Source organism: Dendropsophus ebraccatus, chromosome 2, assembly GCF_027789765.1.
Source record: "Dendropsophus ebraccatus isolate aDenEbr1 chromosome 2, aDenEbr1.pat, whole genome shotgun sequence".
Classification (NCBI taxonomy): Eukaryota; Metazoa; Chordata; class Amphibia; order Anura; family Hylidae; genus Dendropsophus; species Dendropsophus ebraccatus.
This window is the reverse complement of record NC_091455.1, coordinates 25,991,234-26,013,739: the sequence shown is the minus strand read 5'-3', so window position 1 is coordinate 26,013,739 and position 22,506 is coordinate 25,991,234. Positions and strand designations below refer to the sequence as shown.

The following is a 22,506-nucleotide window of genomic DNA, read 5'->3' as shown; positions in this document are numbered from 1 at the left end:
ATTTGATTAGCTGGGGCTGCTGAAGTTGGATAAAGCTCTAAGGTTGTCTGGAAAATACGGATACAGCCAATGACTATATCCATGATTTCCACATAGCCTTAGGGCTTTATCCAACTTCAGCAGCCACCGCTAATCAAATGCCGAACGATCGGGTTCGGATGGACTCGAGCATGCTCAAGGTTCGCTCATCTCTAGATGTGAGCCTAGGACTCCAGTAGTACCTGGAAACAGAGTTACTCAGCCACCGCATTTCATTTTTATAGCTACAGTTCACATATAGTATTTTGGGTCTTTTTTAAAGTGTATGTGTCGCTATAACTTTCAATATCTAAAACAACAATAGATGTGATATAAAACAAGTTTGCAATTCACATTCTTTTTTTTTGTTATCATGGAAAACACGGCACTTCCTGTGTTCTGTTTTTTTTGTTGTTGTTGTTGTTGTTAAAGAGTCTAAAACAGGAAGTCCGCTGTTTCCCAGGTCATCTGAGCGCTCACAAAGAGAAGGCAGTCATGTGATTGATGGACACATTGAGCCGTGACTCTCTGTACTGTTCAGACTTTCTGTGTTTAGTCTGTTGTTTACAACCAGCACAAGTCAGAAAATCTGCCTTCAGAAAACTGGACCTGGATTTCTGGTAAGTTCAGGTTGTTTTTTAGCATCATGACCAAAAAGGAAAAAAAAAAGAATGTATATTGCAAACTTGCTTTATATGACATATTTTATTGACTTACATTTTGAAAGTTATAACTACAAGTACACTTTAAGAAAAAAAAAAGTTACGTGCACCGCATTTTTCCAGCCTTTTTGTCTGTTCTATTTTTTTCCATGCTCAAAATGAGGCTCAAATAACAACATGGGAATACTACCTAGGGGAACAATTAAAGGTCCAGGAGAATTATTGGGCACTGTGTTACTACTAGAGATGAGCGAACCTGGAGCATGCTCGAGTCAATCCGAACCCGAACTTTCAGCATTTGATTAGCGGTGGCTGCTGAACTTGGATAAAGCCCTAAGGCTATGTGGAAAACATGGATATAGTCATTGGCTGTATCCATGTTTTCCAGACAACCTTAGAGCTTTATTCAAGTTCAGCAGCCAACGCTAATCAAATGCCTATCGTTCGGGTTCGGATGGAATCGAACCCAAACCCGGTTCGCTCATCTCTAGTTACTACATTTAAGGGACTTTTTAAATGGACAAAGCTGCCCAATATAAGTGCCGACCTAGAAGATCTGAATTTTAAGGAAAATTGTGAGTCCAACAAATTAATGATATCTAGGCCAGCAAAAAAGAAACGATCAGCCAAAAAAGATTAATAAAGCCACAACCCATACGTCACAATGATGGGCCTTAGTTTGTGAAAAACAATAAGAATGGCCATCTCTTTAGAACAACTATCGTTATTATATGAATAACAGCCGGTCATGTGTCTGTAAAAAATGATTTTATTCAGATATAAAAATTAAAATCTAATTTTTAAGGTCAGAAATATATTCAGAATAGTGGATATCCTCTCCTCTCAATCATTGGATGATCACACGTGCAATTGTTGGGATAACAGTAGGCCAAAAGGAAAGCTGGATGAACCCCAAGGAATGATGGTAATAATTTATAGTAATGGAATAATGGCTGATTTAGTCAAGACTTTTTGTGGAAACACTAGAGAAAGGCAAACAATTAGGTTTTGGCTTTCGCTGCGTAACTTGGATTACAAATATGAGCGAGTCTAATTGTATAACATAGGCTGCGATGCATTCGTGTTAATAGGCCCTTCCATATTCTATGAAGTTAATAAAAAGAAGCTTATAATTACCAGCAGACAAGTAATTGTTATGTAACTACAATGTAGGTGGCAAAGAAAAGAAAAAACATGGTGGGTGTCGGCGTGTTCTTCATATATGTCTGGGACAAATTGTGCAGCTCTGTTTATTGTAAATTTAAATATTATGAACAAAAGGGAGATCAAAATAGAAACAGATAGAAAGGGCTGCGGAACCCTGGGGGGGTTATATGTTATTAATAAAAAAATAAATAATTATAATGATTAATAAATTAATTAATTAAACATCGTTCCTCATTTCGCTGGTCTGTCTTGACCAATCAGAAAAGAATTGATGAGCGGACCTACAGTATGGTTGTTGGGCACCTTTTTTTTAAAGCGACTATGTACCCACAATCTGCCAAACCGCTTGTACCTTTGGATAGCTGCTTTTAATCCAAGATCTGTCCTGGGGCCTGCTCGGCAGGTGATGCAGTTATTGTCCTAAAAAACAACTTTTAAACTTGCAGCCCAGTGTCAGATTGGCGTGGCCTAGAGTGTCTGTGCATTAGGCTGGCACAACCTTTCTGTCCCCCCTCCTTGCCCTCTTCATCATTAGGAATGCCCCAGGCATATTGTCTCCTATTCATCAGCTGTGTGAGCACGGCACATGGGCTGGATTGTAAAGGCACCTGTGCAGTTTTCACTGCAGAGGAATAGGAAAAATCCTGCTTGGGGCACTCCTAATGATGAAGAGGGCGGGGAGGAGGGACGGAGGGGTGGTGCAAAGTTAGGGCTTAGATACTCTAGGCCACGGCAGTTTGGCACAGGGCTGCAAGTTTAAAAGTTGTTTTTTAGGACAATAACTGCATCACCTGCCAAATGGACCACAGGACAGATCTTGGATTAAAAGCAGCTGACGGTGCAATTGGTTTGGGGAGGGCAGATTGTGGGTACAGAGTCGCTTTAAACTTTTGTCTGAACCCGTCCAACTGGAACTTCCATGGGCCCGCTCATCACTATCCATTACTTCATATTAGAAGCAGGAATGCATCAATTTAAGGCTATGTACATACGTTGTATAAACAATGGCCAATATTTGGCACTTAAAACAATGGCTATTGTTTTGAGTGTCAACAATAGCCATTGTTAAGCATGTTCCTACGGCTGACATTTCAATAAAAGATGAACAAACCGGTCCGAGGTTCGGGTTCATATGAACCCGAAGCTTTGGCATTTGAATCCCGCTGTCTTCATGTCCCATGGGGAAGGTGGAGACAGCCCGAGTCCCATCTGGAAAACAGGGATAAAGCTTATGACCTAGGCTGTATTCCTGTTTTCCAGGCCGGACTTGGGCTGTCTACACCTTCACAATTGAACAGGTAGACAGCGGGATGCAAATGTCGATGCTTTAGGTTCGTATGAACCCGAACCTCGGCCCGGTTCATTCATCGCTAATGGAATATCGTCCATAGGAACATTATTTTAGCTCAATATTGACTGCTGTCCTCTTTGGGTGTGTCCTGTAATAAAATTCCATTGACTTTAATGCAAAGGAGTGGTCTAAAAAAAAAAGTAGTACTGTGTGTGAACAACTAAAAACAACGGTGATAAAAAAAATTGAGATGTTCATTCTTTTTGCGGCTCTGGCATTGCATGCGCAATTGGCCGTTGTTTGCATTCAACACAATGGAAAAGTTTGCTGTTAGAAAACAACGGCCATTTTTTACCTGACAAGAAGGGTCGTTGTTTTACAAAAAAAGTATGTTGTGTGAACATAGCCTAAAGCTTCATGGGCAAAAAAAAGGTTTTTATGATAAAATGATTTGCAATGACTAAGAATGCTTTCTGGCATCAGAAATGTACATGTTGAGAATTATAAAACCTACACCACATGTTGCTTTTTGCATACATGGGGCAGAGTTATCATTTGCGTCTCCGGCGTACACAACAGAATAGGTCCGGGTTTTTCTGCAAAGCAGATGTACATCTATGCATCCTCCATGCGGAGGTACTGCCAGATTTACTAATAGGTCTGCGCCTCTTAAAGGTGTTATCCAGCGAATATATTCTGATTTCAGAAAGTTATATAGATTTATAATTTACTTCTATTTAAAAATTTCCAGTCTTCCTATACTTAGCAGCTGCTGTATGTCCTGCAGGAAGTGATGTATTCTTTCCAGTCTGACACAGTGCTCTCTGCTGCCACCTCTGTCCATGTCAGGAACTGTCCAGAGCAATAAAAAACCTTACAGAAAACTTCTCCTGCTCTGAACAGTTCCTGACATGCACAGAGGAGGCAGCAGAGGGCACTTACTGCAGGACATAAAGCAGCTGATAAGTATGGGAAGACTTGAGATTTTTTAAATAGAAGTAAATTACAAATCTATATATGTTTTATAATACTTTATTCAAATGTCACTATACCAAGGCCCCCAGCAATCTCCTATTTCAAGAGTTTGGGCTTCTATGTGTAAATGACACTGACATCTATGATTCCTTGCCATATCCTCAGACGTATGTCATCAGGAATCTATGTCACTGAGAGTTTGCTTCATGTCATGGGACTTAGCAGAACTTCGATTAAACACTAAAGGAGCCATAAGCAATTCGACATAACCTTGGTTTTGGTCCTTGAATTAAAGAATACCAGATGTTTAGTCGTCCACAATCCCATCATGCACTGCACTTGTTCTCCATAGCTAATATACTAAAACTTACCATCACATGTGGGAAGAGGATGGCTCCACCAGTGATTCTTCTCACATAACAGGGGTTCCTCATGGCTTAACATATATCCAGGCTGACATCCAAAAGAAACGGTAGATCCAATAGAAAAATCATAGCCGTAGCGGTGACCATGTACAGGTATCCCAGGATCCAAGCATGAATGGGTATCCACTGTTACACCTAAAGAAACAGACAAGATTACCTGTAAGTCTCAATAAAATGGTGATCTACCTTGTAACAGCTACATTAGGGATCTATAAGCTATTATCTATCTATCTATCTATCTATCTATCTATCTATCTAATTTGCCTATCGCTTTATTAACTGTTTTAGGTAGGCTTCTTTACCACAAAGCCTGTTAGAATCCAATTAGAGTTATAGTGACTCTGTACCCACAATCTGCCCCGTCCCCCCCCCCAAACCATTTGTACCTTCAGATAGCTGCTATTAATCCAAGATCTGTCCTGGGGTCCGTTCGGCAGGTGATGCAGTTATTGTCCTAAAAAACAACTTTTAAACTTGCAGCCCTGTGCCCAACGGGCTTGGCCTAGATTGTGTATGCATTAGGCTGGCACAACCTCTGTCCCTCCATCCATGCTCTTAATCATTAGGAATGCTCCAGGCAGATTTTCTACTATTCATCACTTGTGTCAACACAGCACATGGGCTAGATGGTTAAGGCACCTGTGCAGTGTTCATTGCAGAGGGATAGAGAAATCCTGCCTGGGGCATTCCTAATGATGAGGAGGGCGGGGAGGAGGGACGGAGGGGTGGTGCAGGGTTAGGGCACAGATACTTTAGGCCACGACCATTGGGCACAGGACAACAAGTTAAAAATGTGTTTAGGACAACTGCATCCCCTGCCGAACGGACCCCAGGACAGATCTTGGATTAAAAGCAGCTATCCGAAGGTACAAGCGGTTTGGGGAGGGCAGATTGTGGGTACAGAGTCATTTTAACATGAATTTCCTCTTGGAAGCAGGGGCAGCTGGGGAGAGAAGAGCACAGATACAGTACATAGCCTGGTGTATTATGAACTGCCCCCCCCACCACCCCCTGCTGACCATGTGACCTGCACACACAGCTCTGCTCTACACACATTACACACACAGCTCTTCTATAAGCACATTACACACACAGCCCTGCTGTACCCATATTACACACAAACACAGCTCTGCTGTACGCATATTACACACACACAGCTCTGCTGTACGCATATTACACACACACAGCTCTGCTGTACGCATATTACACACACAGGCCAAAGAAACACACAGCTCTGCTGTACACACTTACGTCTGCTGCATGAACATTACACACACACGTTACAGAAACACACAGAGCTCTGCTGTACACACTTAGGTCTGCTGCATGATAATGCCATGCATACACACACACACTCACTATAGAGACACTTATCTCTGCTGCAGGATCATGACACACACAGCTCTGCTGTACACACTTATCTCTGCTGCAGGATCATGACACACACAGCTCTGCTGTACACACTTATCTCTGCTGCAGGATCATGACACACACAGCTCTGCTGTACACACTTATCTCTGCTTCAGGATCATGACACACACAGCTCTGCTGTACACACTTATCTTTGCTGCAGGATCATGACACACACAGCTCTGCTGTACACACTTATCATTCTCTGCTTCAGGATCATGACACACACAGCTCTGCTGTACACACTTATCATTCTCTGCTTCAGGATCATGACACACACAGCTCTGCTGTACACACTTATCTCTGCTGCAGGATCATGACACACACAGCTCTGCTGTACACACTTATCATTCTCTGCTTCAGGATCATGACACACACAGCTCTGCTGTACACACTTATCTCTGCTGCAGGATCATGACACACACAGCTCTGCTGTACACACTTATATCCGCTGCAGGATCATGACACACACAGCTCTGCTGTACACACTTATATCCGCTGCAGGATCATGACACACACAGCTCTGCTGTACACACTTATATCCGCTGCAGGATTATGACACACACAGCTCTGCTGTACACACTTATCTCTGCTGCAGGATCATGACACACACAGCTCTGCTGTACACACTTATCTCTGCTGCAGGATCATGGCACACACAGCTCTGCTGTACACACTTATCTCTGCTGCAGGATCATGACACACACAGCTCTGCTGTACACACTTATCTGTGCTGCAGGATCATGGCACACACACAGCTCTGCTGTACACACTTATCTCTGCTGCAGGATCATGGCACACACAGCTCTGCTGTACACACTTATCTCTGCTGCAGGATCATGACACACACAGCTCTGCTGTACACACTTATCTCTGCTGCAGGATCATGACACACACAGCTCTGCTGTACACACTTATCTCTGCTGCAGGATCATGACACACACAGCTCTGCTGTACACACTTATCTCTGCTGCAGGATCATGGCACACACAGCTCTGCTGTACACACTTATCTCTGCTGCAGGATCATGGCACACACAGCTCTGCTGTACACACTTATCTCTGCTGCAGGATCATGACACACACAGCTCTGCTGTACACACTTATATACGCTGCAGGATCATGACACACACAGCTCTGCTGTACACACTTATCTCTGCTGCAGGATCATGACACACACAGCTCTGCTGTACAAACCTATATCTGCTCTAGGATCATGACACACACAGCTCTGCTGTACACACTTATCTGTGCTGCAGGATCATGACACACACAGCTCTGCTGTACACACTTATCTCCGCTGCAGGATTATGACACACACAGCTCTGCTGTACACACTTATCTGTGCTGCAGGATCATGACACACACAGCTCTGCTGTACACACTTATCTCTGCTGCAGGATCATGACACACACAGCTCTGCTGTACAAACCTATATCTGCTCTAGGATCATGACACACACAGCTCTGCTGTACACACTTATCTGTGCTGCAGGATCATGACACACACAGCTCTGCTGTACACACTTATCTCCGCTGCAGGATTATGACACACATAGCTCTGCTGTACACACTTTTCTGTCCTGCAGGATCATGACACACACAGCTCTGCTGTACACACTTATCTCTGCTGCAGGATCATGACACACACAGCTCTGCTGTACACACTTATCTCTGCTGCAGGATCCTGACACACACAGCTCTGCTGTACACACTTATCTCTGCTGCAGGATCATGACACACACAGCTCTGCTGTACACACTTATCTCTGCTTCAGGATCATGACACACACAGCTCTGCTGTACACACTTATCTCTGCTGCAGGATCATGACACACACAGCTCTGCTGTACACACTTATCTCTGCTGCAGGATCATGACACACACAGCTCTGCTGTACAAACCTATATCTGCTCTAGGATCATGACACACACAGCTCTGCTGTACACACTTATCTCTGCTTCAGGATCATGACACACACAGCTCTGCTGTACACACTTATCTCTGCTGCAGGATCATGACACACACAGCTCTGCTGTACACACTTATCTGTGCTGCAGGATCATGACACACACAGCTCTGCTGTACACACTTATCTCTGCTGCAGGATCATGGCACACACAGCTCTGCTGTACACACTTATCTCTGCTTCAGGATCATGACACACACAGCTCTGCTGTACACACTTATCTCTGCTGCAGGATCATGACACACACAGCTCTGCTGTACACACTTATCTGTGCTGCAGGATCATGACACACACAGCTCTGCTGTACACACTTATCTCTGCTGCAGGATCATGACACACACAGCTCTGCTGTACACACTTATCATTCTCTGCTTCAGGATCATGACACACACAGCTCTGCTGTACACACTTATCTCTGCTTCAGGATCATGACACACACAGCTCTGCTGTACACACTTATCTCTGCTGCAGGATCATGACACACACAGCTCTGCTGTACACACTTATCTCTGCTGCAGGATCATGACACACACAGCTCTGCTGTACACACTTATCTCTGCTGCAGGATCATGGCACACACAGCTGCTATAGGGCTGATAGCTCCAGACACACAGGACAGCACCTGCACTCCATCCACCAGCCATGGCAACAGCCTGACTCCTCCCAGACACGTGACTCATCACATGACCAAGACATCCCCAAGGTCCTGTCACCAGCAGAGTGCTATGATCCTGGGCTGCAGCTCCATAGGGCCAGTACCTGGAGATGCAGGGGCAGCTCTCTCCCCCTCCCACTGGGAGGTTGTGTATGTTGTTAGGTTGTTATGTGGTGCAGGAGCTGACAGACCCTACATCACACTGTGTGCCCTCCGCTTATTAATGTAGTAATGACAGAGACTCGCTTATCTCCAGCCATCTGTCACTCTCCATTATACTCACTTTCATAATGTATCTTAAATCCATTATTGGAGCGACTGTTGTCCGTCGTGAAGAGAAGGTACAGGTAGTTCATGCTGCTGAATAGAAACTGGGGAACCTGCGTGCCGTTATAAGATCCCAAAATGGGCGATAACAGGTTTGGACCATCGTGTACTTCCAGCACGTCATAGTTCAGTTCAGTTTGAAATCTGTGAAGGAAAAAGAAAATGATTTAAAAAAAAAATCCATAAAATACATAAGCGAAAATGGAATTATTATTGGTTTTATAGCAATTTTTTTTTTTTTTTCATTTGTGTTGAGTAGTGTTGAGCGGAGAGGCTGAATTGTTCTCCGAATCTGAACGCTCAGCATTTGACTAGAGATGAGCGAACCGGCTCATCTGATTCCTGCTGTCTGCCCGCTCCGTGGAGAAGGGGGATACAGCCTGAGGACCGCCTGGAAAACTGGGATATAGCCATAGGCCATATCCATAGCTATAGGCTCTATCCTCGTTTCCAGGCGGTCCTCAGGCTGTATCCACCCTCTCCACGGAGCGGGCAGACAGCGGGAATCAAACGCCGAGAGTTCAGGTTCATACGAACCCCTACCTCAGCCGGTTCGCTCATCTCTACATTTGACTCCTGTGGCTGCAGAAGTTGGACTTTGCACTAAAGAGTCCTGGAAAACATGGATACCGCCTATGGCTGAACAATTCAACCTCTCCACTCAACACTACTAAGGGAGGAAAGGGAGGATCCCCTCGAAAATAACCCTTATGGTGGGTTCACATTACGGAATTCTCGCGAATAAGTTCCGCAGAATTCCGTCGGCTTTCCGCGCGCACGGCCGCGCGCCTTTCCGGCGGCTCCATAGACACCATTCTATGGGCCGGCGTATTCCGCTATCCACCAAAAGAAGTGACGTCTTTTTTGGGGTATTTATAAAGACATTTTTACTTTTTTAGGCCTGTGGCAGATTTAATCCTCAGAACTATACGTAATAAATCTGTAATTAACCCAAATTTTTTGCAAATTTGGTAACAAATCTCAGTTTGTGATGTTAAAGATACTTCAGTTATATACCACAATTTTAGAAGGTTGACAAATAACATGTTTCCTCAGATACTAGTGGCATAATATCATCTACACTCCAGCTTGCTACTTTGGCTTACGGGTCACTGATGGCGCTCAGCCAATCAGGGCTTGGAGCGGGAGAGTGCACTGATTGGCTGAGCGCCATCAGTGATCCAGGAGCTGGAGTAGCAAGCCGGAGCGTGGGCAAGTAATGTATAAGCTTCTTCAAGCTCATCCGGCAGAAGATTAGTTAAAGGGGTACTCCAGCGAAAATCTTTTTCTTTTATATATCAACTGGTTTCAGAAAGTTATATAGATTTGTGTTTAAAAATCTCAAGTCTTCCCATACTTATCAGCTGCTTTATGTCCTGCAGGGCATGGTGTTTTCTTTTCATTATGACACAGTGCTCTGCTGCCACCTCTGTCCATGTCAGGAACTGTCCAGAGCAGGAGAGGTTTTCTATGGGAATTTGCTGCTGCTCTCGACAGTTCCTAACACGGACAGAGGTGGCAGCAGAGAGCACTGGGTCATACTGGAAAGAAAACCCCACTCCCTGCAGGACATACAGCAGCTGATAAGTACTAGAATACTTAAGATTTTTAAATAGAAGTAAATTACAAATCTATATAACTTTCTGACACCAGTTGATTTGAGAGAAAAAGATTTTCAATAGGTAACCCCCATTAATACGGCAGAGGGGCTGCATGCAGAGACCATAGGGAATAACTGTACCGCATACCGTAGCGGATATCAAATGGATGTGATGTGTGAACGCACCCTTAAGGGCAAAGATAAACAAACCTTTGTGATGTATCTGCCCCAGCTATATGATATATATATATATATATATATATATATATATATATATACTAAGCATATTGTTTCTTAAATCAATGTAACATTTAATATGGTCAGAATTGTATAAATTAATCTGATATTTCCTTGGCTTTGGAAGAAAATAGAATAAACCCTTAAGCATGAAATTGCTGCAGGTTAAGAAGGGTCAAGTATGGCTGACATGACTTAATCCACATTTTAGCACTTGGAGAATTAGGGAAAACTCACTTTCATGTATATAGAACAGATTATTTATTATACATTTTTGTTCTAAGAGAAAAGAAATGTGAAGCTTAAAGAAGTCTTGACCTTTCGAATGTAATTTTAATAGAGCGTCCAGGTTCTGCTTCAATCACCCATTCACAATTCAGCGAGTCTTTATAGTAACCGGGCCAACCTGGAGAAAGTATCACTCCGCTCGGAGCTGAGAAATGGCCGCCACACGGAGCTGGAAATGAGAAAATAAAAATTAAGATTTAGTTTGGTTTTCTGTTGTTTACAATGCAATTTTATTACCTGTATACATAGGGTAAAACAATGATGATGATAATAATAATAATAATAATAATAATAATAATAATATGTCATCATGCCCTGATTTGTGCAAACTTTCGGTAAAAAGCAGTGATTTTTTTTTGCAAATCATGGCAAAATTGTAGCCAGGGACAATACAAACAATACGAACAAAGCCTTTTTAGGTGGCCATGGGCCCCCCAGGAGCTCAGGGCCCCGGGCTACCGGCCGAAACAGACCTATTATAATCGGCTACTGTTAGGGTATGTGCACATTAAAGAACTCGCGGATAACACTCGTCCCCGCGCTTCCGCTTCACTGTAGGCCCCGTCCCATAGACTCCATTCTATGGTCAGGCAGATTCCACCGTCCGCCCAAAGAACTGACACGGCTCTATTAATAGGGACTATAGTCATTGATCGGTTGGCCAGGGTCCAGAACAGTGTTAAAAGGGTTATCCAGTGCTACAAAAACATGGCCACTTTCTTTCAGAGACAACACAACTCTTGTTTTCAGTTCAGGTGTGGTTTGTAATTAGGCTCCATTCACTTCAATGGAACTGAGCAGCCGAACCCCGCCCAAGCTGGAGACAAGAGTGGTGCTGTCTCTGGAAGAAAGTGGCCATGTTTTTGTAGCACTGGATAACCCCATTTAAGGCAAAGGCTGCACAAACATTGCTATTGATGTCTGAGCAGCCCTTGCTAAATGATTATCGGCCCGTGTAATAGGTCCATAAGACAAACCGAGGCTGATATGCTAAGTTGGACATTTTTTGCAAGTCACAATGGATCTAAGAAGTGAACATTAGCAGGGAAATACTAAGCATCAGAACATGACAAAACGCATGCCCTCATATGCACTGGGAAGGGGTTTAACAATAAAAACTTTTTGGGAAACACTTACTCTTTAAGGCTGGGTTCACACTACGTATATTTCAGTCAGTATTGTGGTCCTCATATTGCAACCAAAACCCGGAGTGGATTAAAAACACAGAAAGGATCTGTTCACACAATGTTGAAATTGAGTGGATGGCCGCCACATAACAGTAAATAACGGGCATTATTTCAATATAACAGACGTTGTTTTAAAATAACTGCAAATATTTGCCATTAAATGGCGGCCATCCACTCAATCTCAACATTGTGTGAACAGATCCTTTCTGTGTTTTTAATCCACTCCGGGTTTTGGTTGCAATATGAGGACCACAATACTGACTGAAATATACGTAGTGTGAACCCAGCCTAAAGATAATTTTACAACTTTACCCCAATTGTTTAGAAGTAGTGAAATATCCTATAACATGTAGGCCCATTACTTCTTTATGCATGCCTCTTATTTATTAAAATAAAACTGAATTATAAATAGAAGAAACCTATATGTCTACATTTGAATTATTTTAGTTTTGCTTTAGAATGAGATTCTTTGATTGTATTTATTCATACCCTACAAGCTAAGTGAAATAGATTACATTAGCAATTACAAGATTTTTTGCTTTTAAGGCATCAACTTCCAACAGAGAATACTTTAAAATGGAACTTCTGGCCCCAATGCATTGCATTAAGAAAGATTAATATTGGAGTCCGGTGGAAGGTACCTGGCAGCAGCAGGACTACAGGCTATCCTTCATTGAGAGTAATGATGGCTAAAATCAACCTGCGCGCATATACTACCACATGTTGGGCAATTGCAATTTTTTTTTCTTAAAATAATGATAGCTTTTTAAATTCTAAAAGTTTTATAGCATACAAAAACTTTGCTACAATACTTTTCAAACAAAAAACAGGGTGTCAGGAATCGGCCGTCAAGCTCGGCTCCTAGCACAGCCGGAGCGCATAACTGACCTCCCGCAAGTGTACGACAGAGCGTATGACCAGTTTCAAGGAACGCGCCAATGGCGTCCCTGGCTAACAGCCAGCCAGGTTGCTAAGGGCACGGCGGGTCCTTCGTTAGTTGTTGCCACGGCCAGGGTTTTACCGACTTTAGGGAAGTTAAGGTAATTAGGCAGGGGCAGCGGGGCGGGTGTCAGTGCTAGGGCATCACCTGTCTTGTGTCCTCCAGTCCCCAAGTCCTGACACAGGGCTTTAGCAATTTCCCTATTAATAATCTCCCCATCTAGTCTTTTTTTTTTTTAAGACCGGTATCTGACATGTCCACAAAAATCACCCACCACTGCACAGCACGCAGGGTTTATGTAGAGGTGTATGTCTCTACATAAATCCAGGGGTGTGTTTTCCAGCTGGCATAGATTTCTCTAACAATTCACAATTGAATTGCTAAACTATTAGCAGGTTAGAAGAATCTAACCTACTGATATCTCTCTACTTTTCACGGAGCGCTGGGGATGAAGGTAATTTCCTACTGCCCCTGCCAATCCAGTCTACCCTGGCCACCCTACTCTGCTCATATTCATTGATAGAGGCAGACTGGCAGCGGATTGGGGCACTGTGTGTGGTAGTCCCACCCCCAGTGCACCAAACTGCCTAATTATGTGCCATAATGGTTAGATTTCTAATAGCACGGAAACAGTGCTAATGATAAAGGTAAGAAATGTACCTTCATCTTCAGCACCCCAAGCGCAATAGGCTGATATCAGCAAGTTGGATTTTTTTAACATAGCAATTTTTAATGTTTAAATTTAGGGAATGGAAGACCCTGGTGGAGAAGGTCAAGTTTTATGAGGAATGTAGGGCTAAAAAGGGCTCATTCAAAGCTATGAGAAGACACACTAAAATATGGTCATTCTGGAAATAAAGGAAAAGGTTTTTTTTTTCTTTTTTTTTTTTTTCTTCTCTCTCATTTCTCTCCATTGCAGTTTGGGGGTGGGAGGGGAGGGATTCGGGAAGGTGGGTTGTAAGTGATGGATTAGACATAAGCTGGATAAGTTATATGTTCTTGAATGGTAATCTGGTATGTCTAAAGGTTCTCTTTTGTATATATATATATATATATATATATATATATATATATATATATACTAGAAAATGTACCCAGCGCTGCCCGGGTATAAAGTGTCAGTGTGTTAATTAGATTTGTTCTAAGGTGCCCAGGAGACCAAGCTAAAGGTATTGTTTCATCTGAGTTAATCAGTGGAATTAGTGTATACCTGTAGTGCATAGTTGGAGGGGTTCTGTATACCCACAATGTATAGTTTTTAGGGGTCTCGCATATCTGTAGTGCATAGTTGGGGGGGCTGTATACCTATAGTGTATAGTTGAGGGAGGTCCTGTATACCTGCAGTTTACAGTTGGTGAAGGTCCTGTATACCTGTACTGTATAGTTTGGGGGTCCTGTATACCTGTAGTATAGAGTTGGTGCTGTATACCTGTAATGTATAGTTGGTGGAGGTCTTGTATACCTGTAGTTTATAGTTTGAGGGTCCTGGATACCTTTAGTGTATAATTGGTGGAGGTCTTGTATACCTGTAGTATATAGTTCGGGGGTCCTGTATACCTGTAGTAAATAGTTTGAGGGTCCTGTATAACTATAGTATAGAGTTGGTGGAGGTCCTGTATACCTGTAGTGTATAGTTTGGGGTCCTATATACCTGTAGTATATAGCTGGTGGAGTTCCTGTATACATGTAGTATATTTGGGGTCCTGTATACTTGTAGTATAGAGTTGGTGAAGGTGCTCTATACCTGTATTATAGAGTTGGTGTAGGTCCTGTATACCTGTAGTGTATGGTTTTGAGGTCCTGTATACCTGTAGTGTATAGTTTGGGGTCCTATATACCTGTAGTATATAGTTGGTGGAGTTCCTGTATACCTGTAGTGTATAGTTTTGGGGTCCTGTATACCTTTAGTGTATAGTTTGGGGTCCTGTATACCTGTAGTATATAGTTGGTGGAGGTCCTGTATACCTGAAGTATATAATTGGTGGAGGTCCTGTATACCTGTAGTATATAGTTGGTGGAGGTCCTGTATACCTGTAGTATATAGTTTTGGGGTCCTTTATACCTGTAGTGTAAAGTTTGGGGTCCTGTATACCTGTAGTATATAGTTGGTGGAGGTCCTGTATACCTGAAGTATATAATTGGTGGAGGTCCTGTATACCTGTAGTATATAGTTGGTGGAGGTCCTGTATACCTGTAGTATATAGTTTTGGGGTCCTTTATACCTGTAGTGTAAAGTTTGGGGTCCTGTATACCTGTAGTATATAGTTTTGTGGAGGTCCCGTACACTTGTAGTGTATAGTTTTGGGGTCCTGTATACCTGTAGTGTCCTATATACCTGCAGGGTTGTATTTACCCGTATGGCAGTGTTATTCAGTCACAGTGTGTCGGTATTGGTCATGTCTGGTATGGGGGTGTTATCCAGTCACAGTATGGCGGTATTGGTCAGGTCTGGTGTGGCGGTGTTATCCAGTCACGGTATGGTGGTATTATTCAGGTCTGGTATAGCGGTGTTATCCAGTCACAGTATGGCAGTATTAATCAGGTCTGATATGATGGTGTTATCCAGTCACAGTATGGTGGTATTGGTCAGGACTGGTGTGGCGATGTTACCCAGTCACAGTTTGCTGGTATTTGTCAGGTCTGGTATGGCAGTGTTATCCAGTCACAGTATGGCGGTATTGGTCAGGTCTGGTATGACAGTGTTATCCAGCACAGTATCGCGGTATTGGTCAGGTCTGGTGTGGCGGTGTTATCCATTCACAGTATGGCGGTATTGGTCAGGTCTTATATGACAGTGTTATCCAGTCACAGTATGCCGGTATTGGTCAGGTCTGGTGTGGCAGTGTTATCCAGTCACAGTATGGCGGTATTGGTCAGGTCTGGTGTGGCGGTGTTACCCAGTCACAGTATGGTGGTATTGGTCAGGTCTGGTATGGAGATGTTATCCAGTCACAGTATGGCGGTATTGGTCAGGTCTGGCAGTGTTATCCAGTCACAGTATGGCGGTATTGGTCAGGTCTGGTATGACAGTGTTATCCAGCACAGTATGGCGGTATTGGTCAGGTCTGGTGTAGCAGTGTTACCCAGTCACAGTTTGGTATACCTGTTGTGCTCTGTATATACATGTACTGTATAGATGGAGTAGGGGGCCCTGTATATACATATACTGTATAGTTGGAGTAGGGGGCCCTGTATATACATGTACAGTATAGTTGGAGTAGGGGGCCCTGTATATACATGTACTGTATAGATGGAGTAGGGGGTCCTGTATATACATGTACTGTATAGATGGAGTAGGGGGTCCTGTATATACATGTACTGTATAGATGGAGTAGGGGGTCCTGTATACATGTACTGTATAGATGGAGTAGGGGGTCTACCACTTATTACTGTAGATGTTATGAGGCAGCTTCCCTAGCAACCATTGCTCCCTGTGAAAATGAAAGCAGTAATCCTATTGGTTGCTAAAGCTCCAACTGCCGTGTCTGCTGCAGCTAATTATATCACCTGTGTTTGCAGTGAGGAGATTTTCCCATTCATCTCTATGGGGCGCCTCTCTTTCCCCTCCCCCTCCCCTCCTGTACATATGGCGGGGACGGGACCTTCGTAATAACCTTCCGGGGCACCCAATGTATCTGTGTGCCAAATTTGGGGTCAAACGGTTCAGGCGTTTGGAAGTCTAGAGAGGACAGACAGACAGAAGGACAGACAGACAGACAGACAGACTTTGATTTTTATGATATACTAGAAAATGTACCCGGCGCTGCCCGGGTATAAATTTTCAGTGTGTTAATTAGATTTGTTCTAAGGTGCCCAGGAGGCCAAGCTAAAGGTATTGTTTTATCTGAGTTAATCAGTGGAATTAGTGTATACCTGTAGTGCATAGATGGAGGGGTTCTTTATACCCACAATGTATAGTTTTTAGGGGTCTCGCATATCTGTAGTGCATAGTTGGTGGGGCTGTATACCTATAGTGTATAGTTGAGGGAGGTCCTGTATACCTGCAGTGTACAGTTGGTGAAGGTCCTGTATACCTGTACTGTATTTTTCGGGGGTCCTGTATACCTGTAGTATAGAGTTGGTGCTGTATACCTGTAATGTATAGTTGGTGGAGGTCTTGTATACCTGTAGTTTATAGTTTGAGGGTCCTGGATACCTGTAGTGTATAATTGGTGGAGTTCTTGTATACCTGTAGTATATAGTTCGGGGGTCCTGTATACCTGTAGTAAATAGTTTGAGGGTCCTGTATAACTATAGTATAGAGTTGGTGGAGGTCCTGTATACCTGTAGTGTATAGTTTGGGGTCCTATATACCTGTAGTATATAGCTGGTGGAGTTCCTGTATACCTGTAGTATATTTGGGGTCCTGTATACTTGTAGTATAGAGTTGGTGAAGGTGCTGTATACCTGTATTATAGAGTTGGTGTAGGTCCTGTATACCTGTAGTGTATGGTTTTGAGGTCCTGTATACCTGTAGTGTATAGTTTGGGGTCCTATATACCTGTAGTATATAGTTGGTGGAGTTCCTGTATACCTGTAGTGTATAGTTTTGGGGTCCTGTATACCTTTAGTGTATAGTTTGGGGTCCTTTATACCTGTAGTATATAGTTGGTGGAGGTCCTGTATACCTGAAGTATATAGTTGGTGGAGGTCCTGTATACCTGTAGTATATAGTTTTGGGGTCCTGTATACCTGTAGTGTAAAGTTTGGGGTCCTGTATACCTGTAGTATATAGTTTTGTGGAGGTCCTGTGCACTTGTAGTGTATAGTTTTGGGGTCCTGTATACCTGTAGTGTCCTGTGTACCTGCAGGGTTGTATTTACCCGTATGGCAGTGTTTTTCAGTCACAGTGTGTCGGTATTGGTCATGTCTGGTATGGGGGTGTTATCCAGTCACAGTATGGCGGTATTGGTCAGGTCTGGTGTGGCGGTGTTATCCAGTCACGGTATGGTGGTATTGGTCAGGTCTGGTATAGCGGTGTTATCCAGTCACAGTATGGCAGTATTGGTCATGTCTGATATGATGGTGTTATCCAGTCACAGTATGGTGGTATTGGTCAGGACTGGTGTGGCGGTGTTACCCAGTCACAGTTTGCTGGTATTGGTCAGGTCTGGTATGGCAGTGTTATCCAGTCACAGTATGGCGGTATTGGTCAGGTCTGGTATGACAGTGTTATCCAGCACAGTATGGCGGTATTGGTCAGGTCTGGTATGGCAGTGTTATCCCGTCACAGTATGGCGGTATTGGTCAGGTCTGGTATGACAGTGTTATCCAGCACAGTATAGCGGTATTGGTCAGGTCTGGTGTGGCGGTGTTATCCATTCACAGTATGGCGGTATTGGTCAGGTCTTATATGACAGTGTTATCCAGTCACAGTATGGCGGTATTGGTCAGGTCTGGTATGACAGTGTTATCCAGTCACAGTATGGCGGTATTGGTCAGGTCTGGTGTGGCAGTGTTATCCAGTCACAGTATGGCGGTATTGGTCAGGTCTGGTGTGGCACTGTTATCCAATCACAGTATGGCGGTATTGGTCAGGTCTGGTGTGGCGGTGTTACCCCGTCACAGTATGGCGGTATTGGTCAGGTCTGGTATGACAGTGTTATCCAGCACAGTATAGCGGTATTGGTCAGGTCTGGTGTGGCGGTGTTATCCATTCACAGTATGGCGGTATTGGTCAGGTCTTATATGACAGTGTTATCCAGTCACAGTATGGCGGTATTGGTCAGGTCTGGTATGACAGTGTTATCCAGTCACAGTATGGCGGTATTGGTCAGGTCTGGTGTGGCAGTGTTATCCAGTCACAGTATGGCGGTATTGGTCAGGTCTGGTGTGGCACTGTTATCCAATCACAGTATGGCGGTATTGGTCAGGTCTGGTGTGGCGGTGTTACCCAGTCACAGTATGGCGGTATTGGTCAGGTCTGGTATGGAGGTGTTATCCAGTCACAGTATGGCGGTATTGGTCAGGTCTGGTATGGAGGTGTTATCCAGTCACAGTATGGCAGTATTGGTCAGGTCTGGTATGACAGTGTTATCCAGCACAGTATGGCGGTATTGGTCAGGTCTGGTGTAGCAGTGTTACCCAGTCACAGTTTGGTATACCTGTTGTGCCCTTTATATACATGTACTGTATGGATGGAGTAGGGGGTCCTGTATATACATGTACTGTATAGATGGAGTAGGGGGTCCTGTATATATATGTACTGTATAGATGGAGTAGGGGGTCCTGTATATACATGTACTGTATAGATGGAGTAGGGGGCCCTGTATACATGTACTGTATAGATGGAGTAGGGGGTCCTGTATATATATGTACTGTATAGATGGAGTAGGGGGTCCTGTATATACATGTACTGTATAGATGGAGTAGGGGGTCCTGTATATACATGTACTGTATAGATGGAGTAGGGGGTCCTGTATATATATGTACTGTATAGATGGAGTAGGGGGTCCTGTATATACATGTACTGTATAGATGGAGTAGGGGGTCCTGTATATACATGTACTGTATAGATGGAGTAGGGGGTCCTGTATATATATGTACTGTATAGATGGAGTAGGGGGTCCTGTATATACATGTACTGTATAGATGGAGTAGGGGGTCTTGTATATACATGTACTGTATAGATGGAGTAGGGGCCCTGTATATACATGTACTGTATAGATGGAGTAGGGGCCCTGTATATACATGTACTGTATAGATGGAGTAGGGGGTCCTGTATATACATGTACTGTATAGATGGAGTAGGGGGTCCTGTATATATATGTACTGTATAGATGGAGTAGGGGGTCCTGTATATACATGTACTGTATAGATGGAGTAGGGGGTCTTGTATATACATGTACTGTATAGATGGAGTAGGGGCCCTGTATATACATGTACTGTATAGATGGAGTAGGGGGTCCTGTATATACATGTACTGTATGGATGGAGTAGGGGGTCCTGTATACATGTACTGTATAGATGGAGTAGGGGGCCCTGTATATACATGTACTGTATAGTTGGCATAGGGGGCCCTGTATATACATGTACTGTATATATGCAGTAGGGGGCCCTGTATATACATGTACCGTATAGATGGAGTAGGGGGCCCTGTATATACATGTACTGTATACATGGAGTAGGGGGTCCTGTATATACATGTACTGTATAGATGGAGTAGGGGGTCCTGTATATACATGTACTGTATAGATGGAGTAGGGGGTCCTGTATATACATGTACTGTATAGATGGAGTAGGGGGTCCTGTATATACATGTACTGTATAGATGGACTAGGGGGTCCTGTATATACATGTACTGTATAGATGGAGTAGAGGGTCTACCAGTTATTACTGTGGATGTTGTGAGGCAGCTTCCCTAGCAACCACAACTCCCTGTGAAAATGAAAGCAGTAATCCTATTGGTTGCTAAGGCTCCAACTGCCGTGTCTGCTGCAGCTAATTATATCACCTGTGTTTGCAGTGAGGAGATTTTCCCATTCATCTCTATAGGGCGCCGCTCTTTCCCCTCCCCCTCCCCTCCTGTACATTTGGCGGGGACGGGACCTTCGCAATAACCTTTCCGGGCACCCAATGTATCTGTGTGCCAAATTTGGGGTCAAACGGTTCAGGCGTTTGGATGTCTATAGAGGACAGACAGACAGACTTTGATTTTTATGATATATATATATATATATATATATATATATATATAATAAAAAATATTAAAGGTATTAAAAAAATAATAATAAATGTTTCAATTTACAGTATATTTTATAAGGAAAAAAACATCATTGCAAGGAAGAACTGGTCCCACAAAAAACAAGCCATCACATGGCTGTGCAAATGGAATAATTAAAAAAACCCACAACTTTGAGAAGGCGAGTAGCATAATACTTAAAAGGGGTTCAAATCTTCTGCCTGCCACTATATAAAAGTGAAGCTACACAGTGGTACAATAGGCTTCCTATGAGTGCTGCTTGATAGCTCTATATAACTTGAAGCTTCCAGAGAGCCTTAGTAAACCGTATAATTTAATCCACAAGAAATGATTTTTCTATCATTTAGAGGGTGTGCTAATGGTTTTGATATTTACCTATTTGTCAATATGAACTTTATGTTAAATAAAAGCTCCCATTGGAAATGTGAAAGTTGTAATGGAAGCCGCATTAGCTGTCATCCAGCTATCCAAGATAAAACAGAAAAAGTTGAATTAACTAGCAAAAGAGCTGGATGGCAAGCAACTTTTTCTGTACCTGTGTATAGGCTAGTAAAACACTCCCTCTCACCTTCACACAACTCCCTTCCAGCCAGACTTGGATTGGGGTCCCATTGAGTGGCTAGGCGGACAATAGCTCATGCTGACCCCAATCCTGGAAGCCTGGTGCATCAGGGACTAGAGCTCTGTGACAATGGTGGCAGCAGGGGAGCAGGGAAGGTGAGTATATACACGCACCGGCCACTTTATTAGGTACACCTGTCCAACTGCACGTTACCACTTAATTTCTAATCAGCCAATCACATGGCGGCAACTCAGTGCATTTAGGCATGTAGACATGGTCAAGACAATCTCCTGCAGTTCAAACCGAGCATCATTATGGGAAGAAAGGTGATTTGAGTGCCTTTGAACGTGGCATGGTTGTTGGTGCCAGAAGGACTGGTCTGAGTATTTCAGAAACTGCTGATCTACTGGGATTTTCACGCACAACCATCTCTAGGGTTTACAGAGAATGGTCCGAAAAAGAAAAAACATCCAGTGAGCGGCAGTTCTGTGGGCGGAAATGCCTTGTTGATGCCAGAGGTCAGAGGAGAATGGGCAGACTGGTTCGAGCTGATAGAAAGGCAACAGTGACTCAAATAGCCAACCGTTACAACCAAGGTAGGCATAAGAGCATCTCTGAACGCACAGTACATCCAACTTTGAGGCAGATGTGCTACAGAAGCAGAAGACCACACCGGGTGCCACTCCTTTCAGCTAAGAACAGGAAACTGAGGCTACAATTTGCACAAGCTCATCGAAATTGGACAGTAGAAGATTGGAAAAACGTTGCCTGGTCTGATGAGTCTCGATTTCTGCTGCGACATTCGGATGGTAGGGTCAGAATTTGGCGTCAACAACATGAAAGCATGGATCCATCCTGCCTTGTATCAACGGTTCAGGCTGGTGGTGGTGGTGTCATGGTGTGGGGAGTATTTTCTTGGCACTCTTTGGGCCCCTTGGTACCAATTGAGCATCGTTGCAACGCCACAGCCTACCTGAGTATTGTTGCTGACCATGTCCATCCCTTTATGACCACAATGTACCCAACAATGTACTTTTAGCAGGATAATGTGCCATGTCATAAAGCTAGAATCATCTCAGACTGGTTTCTTGAAC

At 43.5% G+C, this 22,506-nt stretch overlaps 1 protein-coding gene across 1 annotated transcript in view; it reads right to left on the bottom strand.

Moving 5' to 3' along the window:
* The window catches only part of CSMD3 (CUB and Sushi multiple domains 3), a 467,563-nt gene that overhangs the window by 412,562 nt on the left and 32,495 nt on the right, over nucleotides 1-22,506 (bottom strand). The window contains exons 5-7 of the mRNA XM_069959625.1: nucleotides 11,052-11,190; nucleotides 8,853-9,040; nucleotides 4,485-4,673 (exon numbers count right to left, since the gene is read on the bottom strand). Coding sequence (XP_069815726.1) covers nucleotides 4,485-4,673; nucleotides 8,853-9,040; nucleotides 11,052-11,190 — 516 coding nt within the window. The remainder of the gene's footprint in view (nucleotides 1-4,484; nucleotides 4,674-8,852; nucleotides 9,041-11,051; nucleotides 11,191-22,506) is intronic.